This window comes from Narcine bancroftii, chromosome 1 (genome assembly GCF_036971445.1).
Source record: "Narcine bancroftii isolate sNarBan1 chromosome 1, sNarBan1.hap1, whole genome shotgun sequence".
Classification (NCBI taxonomy): domain Eukaryota; kingdom Metazoa; phylum Chordata; class Chondrichthyes; order Torpediniformes; family Narcinidae; genus Narcine; species Narcine bancroftii.
The window spans coordinates 193,275,208-193,294,208 of record NC_091469.1 but is presented as its reverse complement, the minus strand read 5'-3'; the positions used below and the strand labels follow the sequence as shown (position 1 = coordinate 193,294,208).

Here is a 19,001-nt window from a genome sequence, read left to right as displayed (position 1 = left end):
CACTCTTTAGGAGGCAGGTGTGGATATGTCAATGACTACTGTCCACAGAAGACTTCATGAAAAGAAATACAGGTGTGACACTGCACCACTAGTTAGCCACAGAAAGGATGGCCAGATTGCAGTTTGCCAAGAGGTATTTAAAAGAGCATGTAGAATTCTGGAAAAAAAAAGGCTTTGTGGACAGATGAGACCAACATTAGCCTGTATCAGAGTGATGTCAAGAGCAAAATGTGGAGGTATAAAGGAACTGCCCAATATCTAAAGCATACCACCTTTGCCATGGTTTGTTTGCATCTTGTAGTGAAATCTGTGTTATTTCTTTTCATGAAATCTTTTGCGGACAGTAGTCACTGGCTTAGCTACACCTGCCTCTTGAAGAGTGTTTGTGATCTGTCAAACATAGATTTGGGGATTTTTCTTCATTATGATGAGAATTTTTCTGTCATCATCCCTCTTCCTTAGAATACCAGTTCCTTTGCGATTATTGAGTTCACCAGTATGCTCTTTCTTCTTAATGATGTTCCAAACTGTAGATGGGTAATCCTAACGTTTAGACGATGACCCTTGCTGTTTTATTCTTGTTTTTCAGCCTCATAATAGCTTCTTTGAGTTTCGTTGGCATAACTCTGATCCTCATATTTAAAAAGTGGCATCTGCAGACTCCAAAGATCATCAAAAGCTTAGAAGCAAGCCTTGTTTTCTTATACCTAAACCAAGAAGCAATTAAACATACCTGAGTACTCACCTGTGAAGCCAACTATCCCAAACATTATGCTGCCCTAAAATGAGGGGACTTTGAATAAAATGTGCTGTGATTTCTACATGGTCAAACAAAAATGTATACAAATAACAGATACATACTAAACTTATAGCATAATACAGGCCCTTTGGCCCACAAAGTTGTGCTGAACATGTCCCTACCGTAGAAATTACTTGGACAACCCATAGCCTCTATTTTTCTAAGCTCCATGTACCTATCCAAAAGTCTCTCAAAAGACTCTATTGGCCCATGTCCTCTTGTAGCAACCATTTCAGCACTGGGAAAAAAACTTGATTATCCACACAATCAATGCCTCTCATCATCCTATGCACCTCTATCAGATCACCTCTTATCTTCAGTTACTCCAAGGAGAAAGGCTAAGTTCACTCAGCCTGTTTTCATAAGGCATGCTCCCTAATCCAGGCAACATCCTTGTAAATCTCCTCTGCACCCTTTCTAAGGCTTCCACATCCTTCCAGTAGGGAGGTGATCAGAACTGAGCACAGTATTCCAAGTGATGTCTGACCAGGATCCTATATAGCTGCAACATTACCTCTCAGCTCCTAAATTCAATTCCATGATTAATGAAGGCCAATACACCATATGCTTCCTTAACCACAAATCAACTTGTGCAGCTGTTTTGAGCGTTCTATGGACTTGGACCCCAAGATCCCTCTGATCTTCCAAGCTGCCATTAATTCTGCTATATTCTGCTATCATATTTGACTCACCAAAATGGAACACTTCACACTTATCTGGCTTGAACTTCACTGCTACTTCTCAGCTCAGTTTCAATCCTATCAATGTCCCACTGTAACCGTTGACAGTCTACCACACCATATAAAACACCCCAACCTTTGTGTCATCAACAAACTTACCAACTCATCTCTCCACTTTCTCATCCAGGTCATTTATAAAAATCATGAAGAGTAAGGGTCCCAGAATAGATCCCTGAGGCTCACCACTGGTCACCAACATCTGTGCAGAATATGACCCTTCTATAACCAATCTTTGCCTTCTGTGGGCAAGCCAGTTCCAGATCCACAAAGTATGGATCCCATACTTTCTGAATAGGCCTTGTATGGGGTACCTTATCAAATGCCTTGCTGAAATCCATACACACTATATCTACTGCTATTCCTTCATCAATGTGTTTAGTCTCATCCTCAACTTACCTACACTGATGTAAGACTCACTGGTCTATAATTTCCTAGGCTATCTGTATTCCCTTTCTTGAATAAAGGAACAACATCCACAACCCTCCAATCCTCTGGAACCTCTCCCATCTCCATTGATTATTCAAAGATCATCGCCAAAGGCTCAGAAATCTCCTCCTTTACCTCCCACAGTAGCCTGGGGTACATCTCATCCTGTCCCAGTGACTTACCCAACTTCATGCTTTCCAAAAGCTCCAGCACATTCTCTCTCTTAATATCTAAATGCTCAAGTTTTTCAGTCTGTTGAAAGTCATAACTAGTCACCAAGATCCTTTTCCACAGTGAAAACTGAAGTATTCATCAAGTACCTCTGCGATTTCATCCAGTTCCATACATACTGTCCCACTGTCACACTTGATAGGTCCTATTCTTTTATGTCATATTCTCTTGCCCTTCACATATTTGTAGAATGCTTTCAGGTTTTCCTTAATGCTACCTGCCAAGGGCTTCTCATGGCCCCTTCTGGCTCTCCTAATTTCCTTTTTTAAGCTACTTCCTGTTATAATCTTTTAGATCACTAACATTACCTAGTTCTTTGAACCTATTGTAAGCTTTTCTTCTTGACTAGATTTATTACAGCCTTTATACACCATGGTTCCTGTACCCTAACATAACTTCCCTATCTCACTGGAACTTACCTATGCAGAACTCCACACAAATATCTCCTGAACATTTGCCACATTTCTTCCGTACTTTTTTCTAAGAATATCTATTCCCAATTTAAGCAGAATTAATATAGTATTAATTTCCTGCCTGATTGCCTCATAATTCCCCTTACTCCAATTAAACACTTTTCTAACTTGTCTGTTTCTAACTCTCTCCAATGCTATTGTAAAGGAGATTGAATTATGATCACTATAGCCAAAATGCTCTCCCACTAAGAAATCTGACACATGACCAGGTTCATTTCCCAATACCAAATCAAGAACAGCCTCTCCTCCTGAATAAAATCTGGAATGTGCACTTTAATTACATGTGAATTTTGATTACAAATTTAAAATCGTGGAGCATGGGGGCAAATAAAGGAAAAAAAAATCTTTGTTCCAAACATTTTGGAGGGCACTGTATATTCAATGTTTGTTCAATGTAACTAAAGTATTTTTGTCTTTTAAACTGTTTATTCTTAATGCAGGTGTACAAGTTAGGCATTGAAAGAGCAAGTTTCAAGCAGTTGGAAAATACACTTTTCTAGCATCTACCCATCCCCCTAGGTGTTAGATACCAAGTTTTACAGCTGACATTTCCTTTTCCTCAATCAAGTACAGATTTTTAAATTGCTCTCCCTCCTTTTCAATCTTCACATCTTCAACTTCTTTTGAAGACATTAAACCAATGTTGTTTCATGGTTAAAACACACGATTAATTTGTGCGATCCCCAACAATAATATTGTTTTCAATTATTTTATTAAGTAATGAATGCCTTCAAAGACATCAAAAGAGTTGCCCTCTCTTCCTTAAATAGTATTTCAGCATCTTTTATGGTCACCTGAAAAAGTAGGTACAATATGAAAAGCATCAATTCCATCAATACCAAGTTCATCCATGATGTGGATAAAGTGCGATAAGGGTCAGCATAGTTTTAATGGGAAAACTTCCCGAAAACAAACATACTGGAACTCTTCTATGCTTCCATGCTGTAAGGAGTTTGAACATTCACTCTGTGTCTGCGTAGGTTTTCCCCGAGGGCTCCAGTTTCCTCCCACCCTTCAAAACGTACCAGGGTTGTTTGTCAATTGGGTGTAATTGGGCAGCATGGACCCGTGGGCCAAAAGGGCCTGTTACTCTGATGTACGTCTAAAATGACAGACCATGCCAGTATACTTTTTTTTGTGGTGAAGCGTTTTCTGAATTGAACAATGTTTTTGATATCCCATCATGGGAATGGCGAGTGTACCAATGTTATAGAATGCGAGTAAAGTTTCCTGCTTGTCAATTTTTTTCTGAAACCATGCTGTGGAATAATTGATCTGAATTTGCAAGCACTAAATTTGAGGACAGGGAAATTGTAAGAAAGGAAAGTCAAATGCAAGATATTTTAGACTCTGTCTTTCCTCAATTTCCTTCTTTTGGACACACAAAGGAAGAACTATTCAAAGGCAATATCAGTCATGTGTAGAATAATTATAAGTGATTTCTTTAGGACTGCTGCTCAAATTCTACAAACACAGTGATTCCTATTATTGTTTCAAATTGCAAACATCCACAGGGAGAGTTCAGGCAGGTGTTGAACCACTTTGTTTTGAACTTTGGTTTCTAAACAAACCAGCTGCTCCAAATACAGATGCACTAGCCTTCTCACAGTACAACAGGAGATGAAAATCCACAGGGAGCATGTTGGAGCATTCACTCACTTACATCTCAGTGAGGAATCACATGTGAAATTATGCTTTCTCTAATAATGTTCTTGTTGGAAAATCTCCCAAACTCTGCAACCAAGGTACAGTACTGATAGGCATCTTTACACCTGCTTCCATCTAGGACTAAGATAAAGGTATTTTCAACATCCTAAAGTTACCCTGCCCATGGTTGCATTTGGAAGGTCACAGATTCTATGCAAATTAAATTAACATTTCATTCTTTTTGACAAAAGAAGAGCAAGCCAAGAGAGCATGTGGCTTGTCTCAGTTTGCAATGTTCTTCAACTTGCAGGATGTCAAGTTCACACTACTTTGTGAATATGGCATCTTCACTCTGCCCTGGACAATAGTAATCTATTGAATATTACATTGCAGCAACTTTCGCTTCACACTGTAGCCCAGTCATGCCAGCAGAAATATAAAGTTACATTCCACCAGGTTAACTTTGCATGATAGAAGTTTGAAATTCCTCAAAGGACTCAAACTGGATGTCGTTCATGCTAAAAAGGAAACTGAGACAATCGTAAGATATTATGTCATAACTGGGATATAAATGCAAGAAAAGAGTTGGAAAGCACTACCAAAATGAAAAAGAGGTGCAAGCCCATTCTAAGTTGTTCCATGAATAGATGAACCTGCCGATGTGGTGCATTTCGATGTGAAGATGCCCTCTTATAATGTGGCATAAAGGATATAAATAAAATTAGTATACATGTATTGGGTGTAATGTATTGGCATAGAGTGGTTCATACCGTAAATGGTTATATGGTTATATACAGAACACTGTAGGAATTGTCATTTTCAGGCTGGGTGGCTGTGAAGTGAACACTGTAGGAATTGTCATTTTCAGGCTGGGTGGCTGTGAAGTGTGACTAGGATCAAGTGTAAAACATCCTTGCTTGTCGATGACTCCAATTGATGAGAGTTGGAAGAAGGATACAGAAAGGCTTCACAGGAAATGTAACAATTAAGTAATGGGCAAGAACAAGGTGGATTGAATATAATGTGGAAACAGGTGAGGTTATGCACTAGTGCAAATATTTTTTGGGACTTGACAGGGAAATTGCAGTTTGTGTTCTCCTTGACTGAGGAGCAGAGAATCAAGGGTCATCGTCACTAAAATAAGAGGACAGCCATTCAAAGGGTATTTCACTAATCCAAGATTCTGACGTTGAATGGATTCTTCCTGAAAAGGTTCTGAATACATCAAAAACTGCATTATGTATAGTATATATTTTTGGAGACCTTGATGAAAGAGATCTTTGGAGCTTGCTCTCCACAATATTGTGCTACTTTTCATTTCCTGTAAACAGCCAGCATCTATTCCAGCCATAATGCATTACAGCTTGAACATCCAATGTTAATGCAAGCATGTCCAGGTGATTGAAATCTTCCAAAATCTTCTGTGCAAATCTGTGTGCATGTGTTTTAGCCACAAATATCACACCTTTAGAGGATGCAGCTTAGTTCTAATTATAGCCAAACATTCATAATGCTAGCTTCCTTCTGACAAGTCCAACCATGAGCATGCATTATGAACTTACCAGCATCACAATTAACAGACCAGCACCTTTAGTTTCCAGAATTTCCAATGGCTATTAGGCTCTACTACCTGCCCTTCTTACACTAATCATGGACTGCTTCAACATCACAAAATGACTCTACACTACTATAAAGCCATTTTTTTCTTGCACTATGGTAAATGTGAAATTTATTATCTATCTTTTGTATTTATTATCTCCTTTTAATGTAATTTAATGCATACCATTATTTTACTTTATGAAGTACCTGTTTGGTTGCAGCAAGCAAGAATTTTGAGGCAAATGTAGATTGCACAAAGTATATTGCAATAAATAAGAACATCAACTGAATAGTGTAATCAAATATATGGTATTTAGACACCATATTCAAGCAACATCAACAAATACATTTTCAAAAACCAAGGCTTACAAAACTTTGGGAAGGCAATCCAACTCAGCTAATTGGGTGGATCCTTCAAAGCTTCAGAAATGGGGACATCAACTCAACTACATAGATTTTTAAATATATTCACTTCAATTGCAACAAATATAAATGCATCTCTCTTACACCCATTTTGGAGGATGAGGAGGATCTAACAGTTAACAATTGAGACAGGGTTTGGTTTGGGTGGGAAGTGTTTCCACTTCTTGACAATTTCTAAAAGTGGAGATTAGCCACAGGGTTCTTTTCATTCATGACGTTATAAATTCATGCCAGAAACAACCTGAAATTTAAGTTTTATTATGGTTGTATGATCATTCTGAGAACTCCATTACTCCTGCATTCATCATTTGAAACCACAGGTTATCTCAGTCAGTTATGATTCATCAAAGTTCCCCCAAATATGAAAATTAGATTTAAATTATGCAATTGTTTAATTTCACTTCTGGATAATGCATTGTTACAGATGTACATTAATTGAGCAGACTTTTATTAGAGTTTGATTCACAAGATGTGAAATATCATTTGCCTTAAGGGTGAGTATCATTAATAGCTGTTAAGAAGATTGAGGTAAACTAACTCCTCATAAATCAATGATTTGCTTAATCAAATGCCTTTATTATGTATAAGCTAAATGTACAGCTTAAGATTTCTTTCTCTGAAGTCCATAAGTGAACCAAATAGATTTTTAAGACAATCTAGAACAGAGGTTTTCAAACTTCCTCTTTCCACTCACATACCACTTTAAGTAATCTCTATACCATACGTGCTGTGATTATTAAGAGATTAGTTAAGTTGAAAAAAAAAGTCTGAAAACCACTGTTTTAATCATACCTAATTAACTCATGATGTGCATTGTTTCCTAACTCCAAAAGAAATGGGCCAATGACAATTTTTCTCAAGCAAAAAATTTCAGTAACAATTGGATCAAGAGCAATGATTCTCAACCTTCCCTTCCCACTCACATACCCACCTTAAGCAATCCCTTACTAATCACAGAGAACCTATGACACGGGGATTACTTAAAATGGAATGTGAGTGGAAAGAAAAAGTTTGAAAAACACTGATCTAGAACTTCAAGGTTATTTTAACTAACAGTTGTTTATTTGAGAATTTTACTCATTTAATCACTGAATAAAATTCCTCAGCTGCCATGACAAATCATTAGTTAGTTTTTTCCTGCTTTACTAATTGAATAACATTTCAACAATGTTAGAAGTAAAATACAGTGGTTGAAGTAAAAACACAACGCTGGAGAAACTCAGAAGTCAAACAGTGCACTTCATATAGCAAAGATAAAGATACATAACCAAAGCTTTGAGTTTGAGCCCTTCATCAAAGTATGGAAAAATGTCAAAAAGTGTCTGAATAAAAAGGTATGGGGGGAGGGGTGGGGGAGGAGGATGGCCCTAAAACCAGGCATTAATAGGTGGAGAAGGGAGGGAGGGCACAGCAGGAAGAGGAAAGAGGGATGGCTAAGTGTTACGAACTAAATCAGCAGCAATGGTAATAACTAAGAAGGTTTTTTCAAAACAATAGCTTTTTTATTATTAATAACATAAAACTTCTTACTTAACTCTAATTTAACCCCACCATGCGCAAATGTATATATGAGTGTGTGTTAAAACCCAAACCATTACAGTTTGATTTGAGAGATCATTTGAAAGTTCAGTGTCAGAAAACTTTTTTTGTTCTGAAACTCAAGTCTTTACTGCTGCTCAAAAGCAATTATGGAGTGAGTGAGAGGCATCAAATTTCTTTAAATTGTTGCTCAAAAGCAAAAATGAAGTATTTTGAAATATCAAGTCATCAGACCTCTTTAAAACTCACAAATTTCATTTGTTGAGTTGTTTTCACAGCAATGATTTTCTCTCTCTTGCATGTAGACTGTGTTCCACATGATACATCTGTCCTCTTTTCAAAGAGACAGTGAAGTTGCTATTTTCTTTCATGATGATTTCACAAACCCAGACAAGTGTGACACTAAATCCCCAACTAGAAAATGACATGGTTGAACTGCCTTCAATCTTAAAGAGACAGTCAGAAGTGGTCTTTCTCATTCAAAAGCCACTTATTCTGTGTTCTCTTTTGACCAGGAGTAACATGTAACAGTTCCTTTTCTGATTACTATATCTTCAAACCTGTCTTCCACAGGATGGTCAACTTCTTTCTGCCCAAAATGCCACTAGTTCCAATAAATCTTTCTCTGAAAATTCTCATCACAGGACATGTGACATGATTGCTGTTTCATTTCATATATATGCTAAAGTATCTCCGTCCACTTAGAGCCACTTTAAAAATTTGAATTATGAGCCAACTGACTCCGGCCTGTCTGTGAGCTCAACCAGCAAATGGCTTTCTTGCGTACACAGCTGTTTCTCCAAAAACTTATTGTTTTGAGTCCTTAATGGAGAACAGTCATAGGACTTTTATGACATTTTACAGCTTTTGAATTAGCAGTCACCCAGTCTTTTTAGGCAAACAAGTTTCCAGCAGAACAATGGCTTTTTTTAAATAAAATTTTATTTAAGAATTTTAAAACCTCATACATGCATATGGTACAAAAATAAAGTGTGTGTGTGTGTGTGTGTGTGTGTGTGTATATATAAACAAAACCCATCCCTCCAACCCTCCCCACAATATAGAAAGAAGAGGGGAAAAAGAAACTAGAATACCAAAAAGAATTATTTTCAATACAAACAATAATGGTGTTAAAGGTTACCAATAGGATGGGCCTTCAAGAGTCCCTTACACCTTCAAACCAAAACATACTGTAAATATGGACTCCATATTTTCAAGAAAAAATTATATTTATTAAGCAAATTATGTTATTTTCTCAAGTAGAATACAACAGTGCAATTCAGTGTGCCACCTTTCCACCCCTAAATCCATATCTGGCAACATTGACACCCGAATTACATTTTTTAACAAAACCAATTCCGTATGAATTAAATTTGGTTAATACCTAGCCACTCTATTCGCCAAAACTTTAGCTGTTATTTTATAATCAACATTTAATAAAGATATTCATCTATATGATTCAGTTTTCAATAAATCCTTATCTTTCTTAGGCATCACAGTTTGAAAAAGATTCCGGTAGAGAATAAGTTTCCATCCCTGTTTCAACACTTTCATAAAAGGAGGTATTAATAAATCTTTATATTTCCTATAAAATTCAGATGGGAAACCATCCTCCCCTGGTGACTTACCACTTTGCATAGAATTTAAGAGCCTTGATAATTTCTCTTAACATAAATGGAGCATCTACATCTTTCCGATCCTGACAATCCAAAACACGTAAACTAACCTTAGACAAAAATTTATCAATTTTGACTTCATCAGTATCAAACTGAGATCTATGCAAATTAAAATAGCAATCTTTAAAGGAATCATTTATTTCTTGAGGTTTAAAAGTAATCTTCTCAGAATTCTTTTTAATAGCATTAATTGTTCTTGAAGTTTGTTCTGTCTTCAATTGCCAAGCCAAAACTTTGTGCGCTCTTTCCCCAATTCATAATACTTCGGTTTAGTTTTCTCAATTTTTTTTCAGTTCTATGTCTATATAGAATTATTATTAAATCTTTATTAAATTTTCTCTTTTTCTTAGAAGAATTTTTCTGTAAATCTTTCTTACAAACTTTCTATTTCTTTCTCCAGACAATCTAATTCTTTAGTATAATCCTTTTTAATTTTCACTGAATAACTTATTATCTGACCCCTTAAATAAGCTTTCAAAGCATCCCATAAAATAAATTTATTATCTACAGAATTAGAATTAATTTCTAAAAATTCTTTAATTTGTTTTCTTATAAATTCACAAAAATCTACATTTTTAAAAGATGTGGAATTAAATCTCCATGTATAAAAGAATTTTTCCTTTTCAGAAATTATACGTGACATCAAAAATGGTGAACGATCAGATAAATTCCTAGCTTTATATTCTGCATGAGCAACTCTTGCTGAAATTAAAAACATACCTCTTTTTGAATAAGAGTTTTGCCTTTAAGAATAAAAAGAATCCTTTTTCTTCAGATTTAACCTTCACCAAACATCAGGTTTGACTCTGAGCTTCCATACGTTGATCTTGTCTAATATTCGTAAGAGAATTTGCAAATTCAAAATCTTCAGGTAACTCCACAATCTTTACATTATTCCTGCGGCTATGATTTCCCAAAATATCAATCTTTTGTAAAACTTCTTTCCTTTGCACATCCCAAACCATAAAAGAATCTTCCATTTTATTGACTGTATCACTACATTGTTCTATTTCATAACGATAATCTTGAATGACATATTCAATTTTCTGGACTTCAGTATATTTTGCCATTTCTTTTAAAATATTTTTTATTTCACTTTTAACATATTCAAATTGTGCGTTGGCATCAGTTCTGACAGGTACAAATTGTATATCCATATGTTTGCACAATAACTGCATTTGATTGATAATAATAAGTTTGTTGATGAGCTTCCATTTCTTTAATTTCAGCTTCAGGGTACTTAAATTGTACTGCTTCAATCCCTTGAATCAGTTGGGCTTCTTGCTTTTCATATTCTGCTCCTGGTTCCTCCAATTCTTCCTTCTCTACATATAGATCATTGTGGCAGTGCACATCCTCATGGCCAACCGGCCATGTATTGCCACATGGCGGGGCAGCCATGAGTAAATGGCGTCGTCAGAAGTTTCTCTGTGACTCCAGCATCCCTTCCAGCACGCACCCTGAGCAGCGATTATGATGTCGCAATGCACCAGGTGACTGAACTCATGCTGCCCTTAAAGGGGCGTGCTGAATTTGAATAAAAACAATCGTTAACGACCCTCAATGTGGTGGCTGTGATTCTTCCATTGCTCACACCACCACATCATCTTCTTTTTATCCTTTTGAATCACTTGAAGATCATCCTGATTCAATGCTTAATTGAATCAATGGATGGATGTGGGTCTGACTGGCAATGCTAGTAACCAGACACTTAGTCGGTTTTATTGTTCCCCATAGGGAAACAGACTGTTCTGTTATGCACATGTGCAATTGTTCCTGCGACATTTGCAACTCGATCATCTTCTTCTGGGCTCCAGCGCCATCTTCTCCAGCTCCCCAGAGAGATAGCACTGGAGTCACATTGATCGTTGTCATTGCAGCATGGGCCACTCTAGATAAAAGAGCAACTTAAGCCCAAGGATCCATCATCAAGGTAGGCCCAACCTTTTCAGCAATAATGACCTCTAGTAGTCTTTTTTTAGTTGTTTGTGTTTTCTCTTTTCTTGTAGCCATTGTATATTGATTGATGAACAAATCACAAAGCTCTTAAGTTTAAGAACAATTTTAACATTTTATTTTTAATTGGGTCTTAATTAATTCTGCTGGGAGAAGCGTTATTTCCATACCTCCAACTTAAGCCATCACTCCACTTGTGCCCCCCCACCCCAGTAGAACAATGGCTTAACAGACGTTTTGTCTTTAAAAATTATTTCTGTGCGTAAAGGTCAGTGGCGTCTGTAAATGTGCACCTCTCCACCCAAAAACCTTTACTAAAAATATATAAGATTTTAACAACTTTTAAAGATCAATATTAACACAAATCCATTACAGAGGGAAGGGGGGTGAAGAGCTGAGGGAAAAAAGACAGGAAGAAGGGAAGGGAGGAAAAATAGACAGTAGGTTACCAGAAACCGGAGAAGTTGATGTTAATGCCATCTTCCTGGAAAGTGCCCAGATGGAAAATCAGGTGTTGTTCCTCCAAATAATGGGTGGTCTTGGTGGGAGAGTACATGAGGCCATGGACAAACATGTGGGTATGGGAGTGGGATGCAGAGCTGAAATGGTTGGCCACTGGGAGGTCCCTGTCACTGATGCAGACAGAGTGAAAGTGCTCATCTGCGCCCAGTCTCTCCGATGTAGAGAAGGCCACAAAGGGAGCTCCGGATGCAGTAAATCAGTCCTGCAGATACACAAGTGTTTTGGGCCTCAAACTGTGGTGAGGGAGGAGGTGTGGGTCCAAGTTTGGCAGCTCCTGTGGCCATAGGGAAAGGTGCCGGGCAGGAGGGTACGATTTGTGGGGAGGGATGAGTGCATGTGGGAATCACGAAGGGAGTAGTCCTTAAAGAAGGCAGAGCGGGGAGGAGGGAGGAAGATGTGTCTGGAAGTGGGATCCTGGTGTAAGAGCCAGGAATTTCAGAGGATAATGAGTTGAAGGCAGAGGCTGGTGGGGTGGAAGGTAAGGACAGGGGAAGCCTGTGTTTGATGTATCTGGGAGCAGAAGGGGCCAGGGCAGATTCGTGGGAAATAAAGATGTGGGTGATAGCTGAGTGAAGAACAACAAGGTTACTCTGACAATATCCTAATTATCAAATGGTTAAAAAGGCATAGTCCTCAAAAATACTTCTGCTTTCAAAAATGCAACAAAAGCAGTAAAAGTCAATTATTGGTCACAAGTCATTAATCTTCAACTGCTTATTCAATATTTTCAACATACCTTCTCTACATCAGCCTTTGTTACATTCAGATCAGCATCCATTTTCTCAAAATGTTGTTGAGCTCGCTCTGCTTCTTTACAATCTCTTTCAAATCTTCGCTTGCTCTATTATTAAATGGAAATTTGAATTAAAAGGGGAAAAAAGCAGGAGTAGTCAGATTTGTTACAAAATGGATATAAAATGGATATAAATGGCAATGTGAAAAATAAAACAACAATTTGCATAAAAACAATGTTTTTATCAACTTTATGACATTATTATTCAATTGGGAAGGGAAAAGGTAACAACCACCCATCAACAAAATCCATGTACCATATATTTCGGTGTATAAGTTGACCTCCAGATAAATCGGGTCCTTATTTTCAGCCTCATCTTCACGGTTTTATCATATATCATGCGTATAAGTCGACCCCCAAAAATCGCATTGACTGAGCTGTTGGGCATTACTGGAAGGTGGTTGTCATCATGGAGCCTCCAGTAAAACAATGTAAGTATGAAGGTTGGGTTCTTTTTTGGTGTTTCGGGTCATCTTGTACGCCAAATCTTCATTGAGTGTTTTTTCTGTGTTGAATTTAAAGTCTCATTTTTGTATCTGGCGTACAAATTGACTCCTGATTTTTAAGAGTTTCAAGACTCGACTTTAACACCGAAATATACGGTATCTATTTTTACACACATCTCTGAATTACTTGGATCACCAAAAATCTACTAATCAGATTTTAAATAAAGGACAGAACTATCTTTTGAGAAATTATGTTCCAAACACTCGTTGATTGTGCAATACACATTTCTTACTTCATTCCTGAATAGTATGCCTCAAATCTTGAGACATCACCCATTTGTCACCTTCCCAACCAGCAGAGAATCAGGAACCTTCTTTACATACCTATTGCTTTTCTTTATTATCTGGAAAATTTCAAAAATGCCACCACCTACCTTTCAAAATTTAAGATGTTACAACCCTTACTTATGTATTTGCTTTTTGTAATTTAACATTAGTTCATCTATTCTGTTCTGCTCCTAAAGCTAATCTTTAATGTATGCAGTGCCTCAGGGAGAGCTACAGTAATGAAGCGTTGTCTAGCCAGAAAACAGATGAAGTAAAATAAAAAAGGAAAATGCAGGAAATACTCAGCAGCCAAGGCTATCTCAATGGGAAGAGAAACAGAATTCTATCAATGATTCATAATCAGAATAGGCTGGAATAACATATATAGCAAAATAGAACAAACTGAGCAATTTTGCAATTGTCAGATAAATGGCATTGTTACAATTATACTGGAACTGCTTGCCTGGAGGCATTAGCTAGTCCTATAGCACAAGTTTTCAGTTCTACAGTTATAGGTATAGAATAGTGTATCACCTTTAATCTTTCCAATGCCTCAACTGCTTTTTATCATGCACAATGAATCGAGTTGGAGACTGGCTTCTATGAAGCTGGTGAGTTCAGAAGGAAACTAAAACTGAATCAGTAGGCTGAAGAATGGCAGATGGAGCTTAATTCAGATAAGAGCAATGTATTGCATTTTGGCCTTAAGGCCTAGGGGAGTGTTGTAGAACAGAGATACCTATGGGAACAGGTACATGGTTCCTTGAAAGTGGAGAAGCAGTTAGACATACTTGCCTACATTAGTCAAGGCACTGAGTAGGACATAAAAACTAGGTCATAATTTTACAGGCGTAAAAGACATTCAGTGTATATGAAGTGCAATGATGGATGTCATCACTATGAAGATAGAACTCTGTCCCCCAAACAATGATGTAATTGGCAGATCTACTAACATATCTACAACAGATTGGTGCAAACCAGTATGTTTTGTCCCCAAGACCTTGAGAACTTGGGCAGTGGTGGTGAACACTAAGTCTCCCACCCACAGTGCATTCTGTGCCCAAACTTTGCCCAACATGGAGGAGCAATGATTAATCAGTTGAAGGAAGATACTGCATTTTCTTCTCCATGTCATAATTCCTCGAAGGTTCTTATAAATGTTGAGGATTCCAACAGCTACCTCCTCCTACCTTCACATCACTGTACTACTGCCCCTGGATGCTATGTTCTCCCAGTAGGACAGGATAATAATAATTAGGCATTACCTTGAGGAAGACTGACCAACTTTTAGAGAAGGAAACAAAGGAGGCTGAAAAGAGTACAGCATTTTATTTAGGCTGCATTCTAATATGAAATAACTGTTATCAACTTGTTCAATTACAAATTAGAAGCATTATTTAACAATCAGAAATTACATAAATTAAATATGAAATATGAACCAAACTTACTGCTTCCAGTTGTTTCCAACAGCTTTCTATGTACTGTTGTGCCCTTCGTCCTTCTTGGAAATGCTGCAAGAGAAACACCTATATTAGTTTTCTACAGAAGATATTACTGTAGTTGACAGCATACAAGTCCCTTCTATTTCAGCAGGGATCTTTTTGTGTATTAAAGCCCTTCTCACTGGGGAAAAGAGAGAAGCAGCTCTGGAATTAAATGAGTTTCCTTGGAGCTGGAGGGCCATTCTGGCACACAGGGAGATTCTTCCAGCAGCAAATACCGCACTGCCTCTGCCTAGGCTGCCGGACATGGCACACACCACCCAGCATAATGAGCAGCTCATCGGCCACCAGGCCTGGGTCAAGTTGTTGCTTCTTCCCAGCAATATTCAGCGCCCAGTACCTGCCGTGCACATGTTCTGCTAGGAAACTGCAGCTGGCGAACAGGAGCTGCACATTGGGTCCGATGGGAAACTGCAGCCGGTGAACAGGAGCCATGCATGGAAACTGCGGCCGGCGAACAGGAGCCATGCACAGGGTCTGCCAGGAAACTTCAAACTTTCAACTTTGCTTATAAGACCCAGTGGATATTTTTGAGCCAATTTTTGGAGAAAAAAGTGGGTCTTGTATGCCGTCAAATACGATAGTTTAATCCTTGACAAACTAATCTGGCACAAGATCTTTGAGTCAATGTTCTCTTTCAGCTTTTATGACCCTAAATCATGGTTGTTATGAGGAATCAGGAAGCATGAAAAACTTTCAAAATTGTTTAATGACGCTAATAATTATCTATCCAGATCCCACAATTTTTTTTTTCACAAATTAAATTGATAATTTTAGTTGTTCACATTTAATTTTTTTTTAAATTTAAATTTAGACATACAGTCTGGGAACAGGCCCTTTCAGCCCATGAGTCCATGTCTCCCAAATAAACCCATTTAACCAACAACTCCAGTACATTTTGAAGGGTGAGAGGAAACCTGAGTACTTGGAGGAAACCCATGCAAACACGGGAAAGAACGTACAAACTCATTGCAGTCAGCGCCAGATTTACCATGTTGCCCAGTTGTTTTCATGACAATTAAAATATGCTTTCTGAAATAATCTTTTGCTTTTCATAAGAAAAATGCAAGCATACCACAAACGGTCATTATATCAATCTGAAAGAACACTATTTTTTTTTAAAACAAGCAATTGCTTCTTACTTATACTAAGCATAATTGTATACTTTCCCCTCAGCCTCAATGCTCCAGGCAATAAAGTCTCAGTCTATCTAGACTCTCCTTATAACTCAAGCCCTATTGTTTTGAAAACATTTTGACTGCACCCATTCCAGCTTAAATGAGACAACCTTCATTTAGAGATGGCCAGTAATTCTCAATGGGAGCCATATGGCCTAGTCCCGTGGGGCTCCAGCATATTGGGGGGGATTTGGCAGGGACTGAAATCACAAATTATTTTTTATGTAGTCAGTAGAAGTACAGAAGGAATCAACTAAACTTGGCTGCTTCACAGGGAAGGGGGCTCATAAACTTTGTACAGAGACATGAGGGGGCCACAGCCAAAAGAAAGGTTGAGAATGGCTGAGCTAGGCAACCAGAACAACACACAATACTCCAAGTATAGAATCACCAACATTCTTCTGCAGCTGTAACATGGCATCCCAATGCTTGTACATACTCAATTTCCAGTTGGCAAAGGAAAGTGTGCCGAATGCTTTTTTCACCACCCAGTCTATCTATCTGCATTATCACTTTCGGGGAACTCTGATTTTGTCCCCCTAGGCATCTCTATTCTACAAATTTCCCAAGGATCTGCCATTTCTTGTACAAGTCATATCCTGGTTTAATTTCCCAAAACGCACCACCTTCCACTTTGTCCAAATTAAATCCCATCTGCCATTCCATGACCCACTTTTCTGTGTGATCTAGGTCCTGCTCTAATCTTAGATAACATCTCCTGTTCAAATTTGGATGTCTTCCACAAAAACTTCCTAACCAAGTTAGGAACTTGGTTATCCAACATTGTTATCCAAGTCAGTAGTACAGTTAACAAATATGAACCCTGTGGCAATCCCAATGGCACATCACTGGACACAGATTCTGATAAATAACCCTCAATTATTATGCTGATTCCAACCACCAAGCCAATTTTGTATTCAATTTATCTCATCTTCCAGATCTGCCTCCTATGTGTGGCCTTGCTGAAGTACCTGAAGACAATGTCTACTGCCTTGCCTTCATCAACCTTCTGATTCACTTATTCAAAAAACTTAATCCAATTAGTGATACACTATTTCCCATGCACAAACTTGTGCTAACTATCCCTAATTAGTCCATGCCTTTCCAAATGCAAGTAGATCCTGTCTCTCTGAAACTCTTCCACTTATTTACCCACCACTGATATTAAGTTCACAGACCTGTGGTTTCTTTCCTGCTTTATCTTTGTTGTCTTTCTCTAACAGAAGAACAGCATATGCTGCTCTCCAGTCTTCGGGAAACTCACCCATGGTTAACAACAATACAAATATGTCTACCAGGGTCGGACTTCAAGTTGATCGCACATTATACCTGGTACAGTGAGAAGCATTCATTTCACAAGTCCAGTAAATCACCTCTAATGTGCATACAGCAGTACAAAATGTAAGAGGAGGAGCAGATTATAATGTGTAGCACTAAGGTTAAAAGATCCATTAGTATATCTTAAGGGAAGCATGTGATCGTTATTGCTAGGCTCATTCAGAAGCCTGATGGCTGTGGAAAAGAAATGGTCTTTGAACCTCTTGTTGCACAATCTCACACTCTTGAACCTTTTCCCCAATGGAAGGAGGGAGAAATGAGGGTGGCTGGGTGGGAATGGGCCCTTCAGTATGTTAGCTGTCTTTTAGAGGTGCCACAAAGTGCAGATGAAGGTCAGGTAGGCTTGTATGATGTTTTCTCCACCTTTTGCAGCTTGTTCTGATCTTGGGGGAACAGTTCCTACACCACACAGTGATGCATCCAGCTGGAACTCTCTCCGTGGTATACCTGTAGAAGTCATTAGCGATATGATGACCTTCCTCAGCCTCGTAAGGAAATAGAAAATGTTAATGCACTTTCTGGACATTGACATGGTTTGTCCAGGTCAGGTCACTGAAAACATTTACTCCCAAACATTTACTCCATTTCAATGCGAAATTTCTTTGATGACTTTGAAAACGTTCATTCTCCTTCCTGCATTTCATCTCATAATTTGATATCCAGCAGATGATTGTGGTGTCATCAGTAAACTTACAGATGAAGTTGGAGCGGTATTTGGCTGCGCAACTGTGAGCGTTAAAGGAATATAGAAAGGGGGCGAATATGGATTCTTGCATGGTGCTGGCATTGCAGTTGAGTGTTGCTTTCCATTTTAATTGATTGTGATGTTAGACAGGAAGTCAAAGATGAGTTGCAGGGGGGTTGTGGGGATGTTGCCAAGAACAAGGTCTTTAAGTTTGATAAACTCAGTTATGCTTTTGAAAGCAAAGCTGCAGAGAGTAGTCTTTACTCAATATCCAAGCATACAATTGGTCAGGCCCTAGGAATGTATCCATCTTTAGGTACTTTAAGACCACCAGCACTTCCTCTTTTCTAATATGGACATTTCTAGACATCACTATTCTCCTCTGAATTCTCTAGTTTCCATGACTTCCTCCACAGTAAATATCGATAATACAAGCTGCAAAATAAAAATAGTTTTCAAATTCTTACTTGTACACATGCAAAGAATTTTACAAACTGTGATAGTTTTTATTTTCAAAGAAATTTGGGTAAGATTGAAAGTGATAATGAGAGACTTAATCATCTACCACTAATTTGATATGAACTTTAGTGGCATATTTTGGAGAACCAGCCCAAGATAATGGTATCTCCCTACCTCCCATCTTTCACCAGAGAATGTAGAATTCCAGGAGCACTGTTAACTCTTCTTATTCTCTCAAGATA

The 19,001-nt window shown here is 38.0% G+C and overlaps 1 protein-coding gene across 19 annotated transcripts in view; it reads right to left on the bottom strand.

Moving 5' to 3' along the window:
• Nucleotides 1-19,001, bottom strand: part of fnbp1b (formin binding protein 1b) — a 243,151-nt gene that overhangs the window by 105,063 nt on the left and 119,087 nt on the right. For all 19 annotated transcript variants that reach the window (XM_069886332.1, XM_069886262.1, XM_069886235.1 and 16 more), the window contains exons 5-6: nucleotides 15,046-15,108; nucleotides 12,768-12,872 (exon numbers count right to left, since the gene is read on the bottom strand). In XM_069886332.1, the coding sequence (XP_069742433.1) occupies nucleotides 12,768-12,872; nucleotides 15,046-15,108 (168 nt within the window). The remainder of the gene's footprint in view (nucleotides 1-12,767; nucleotides 12,873-15,045; nucleotides 15,109-19,001) is intronic.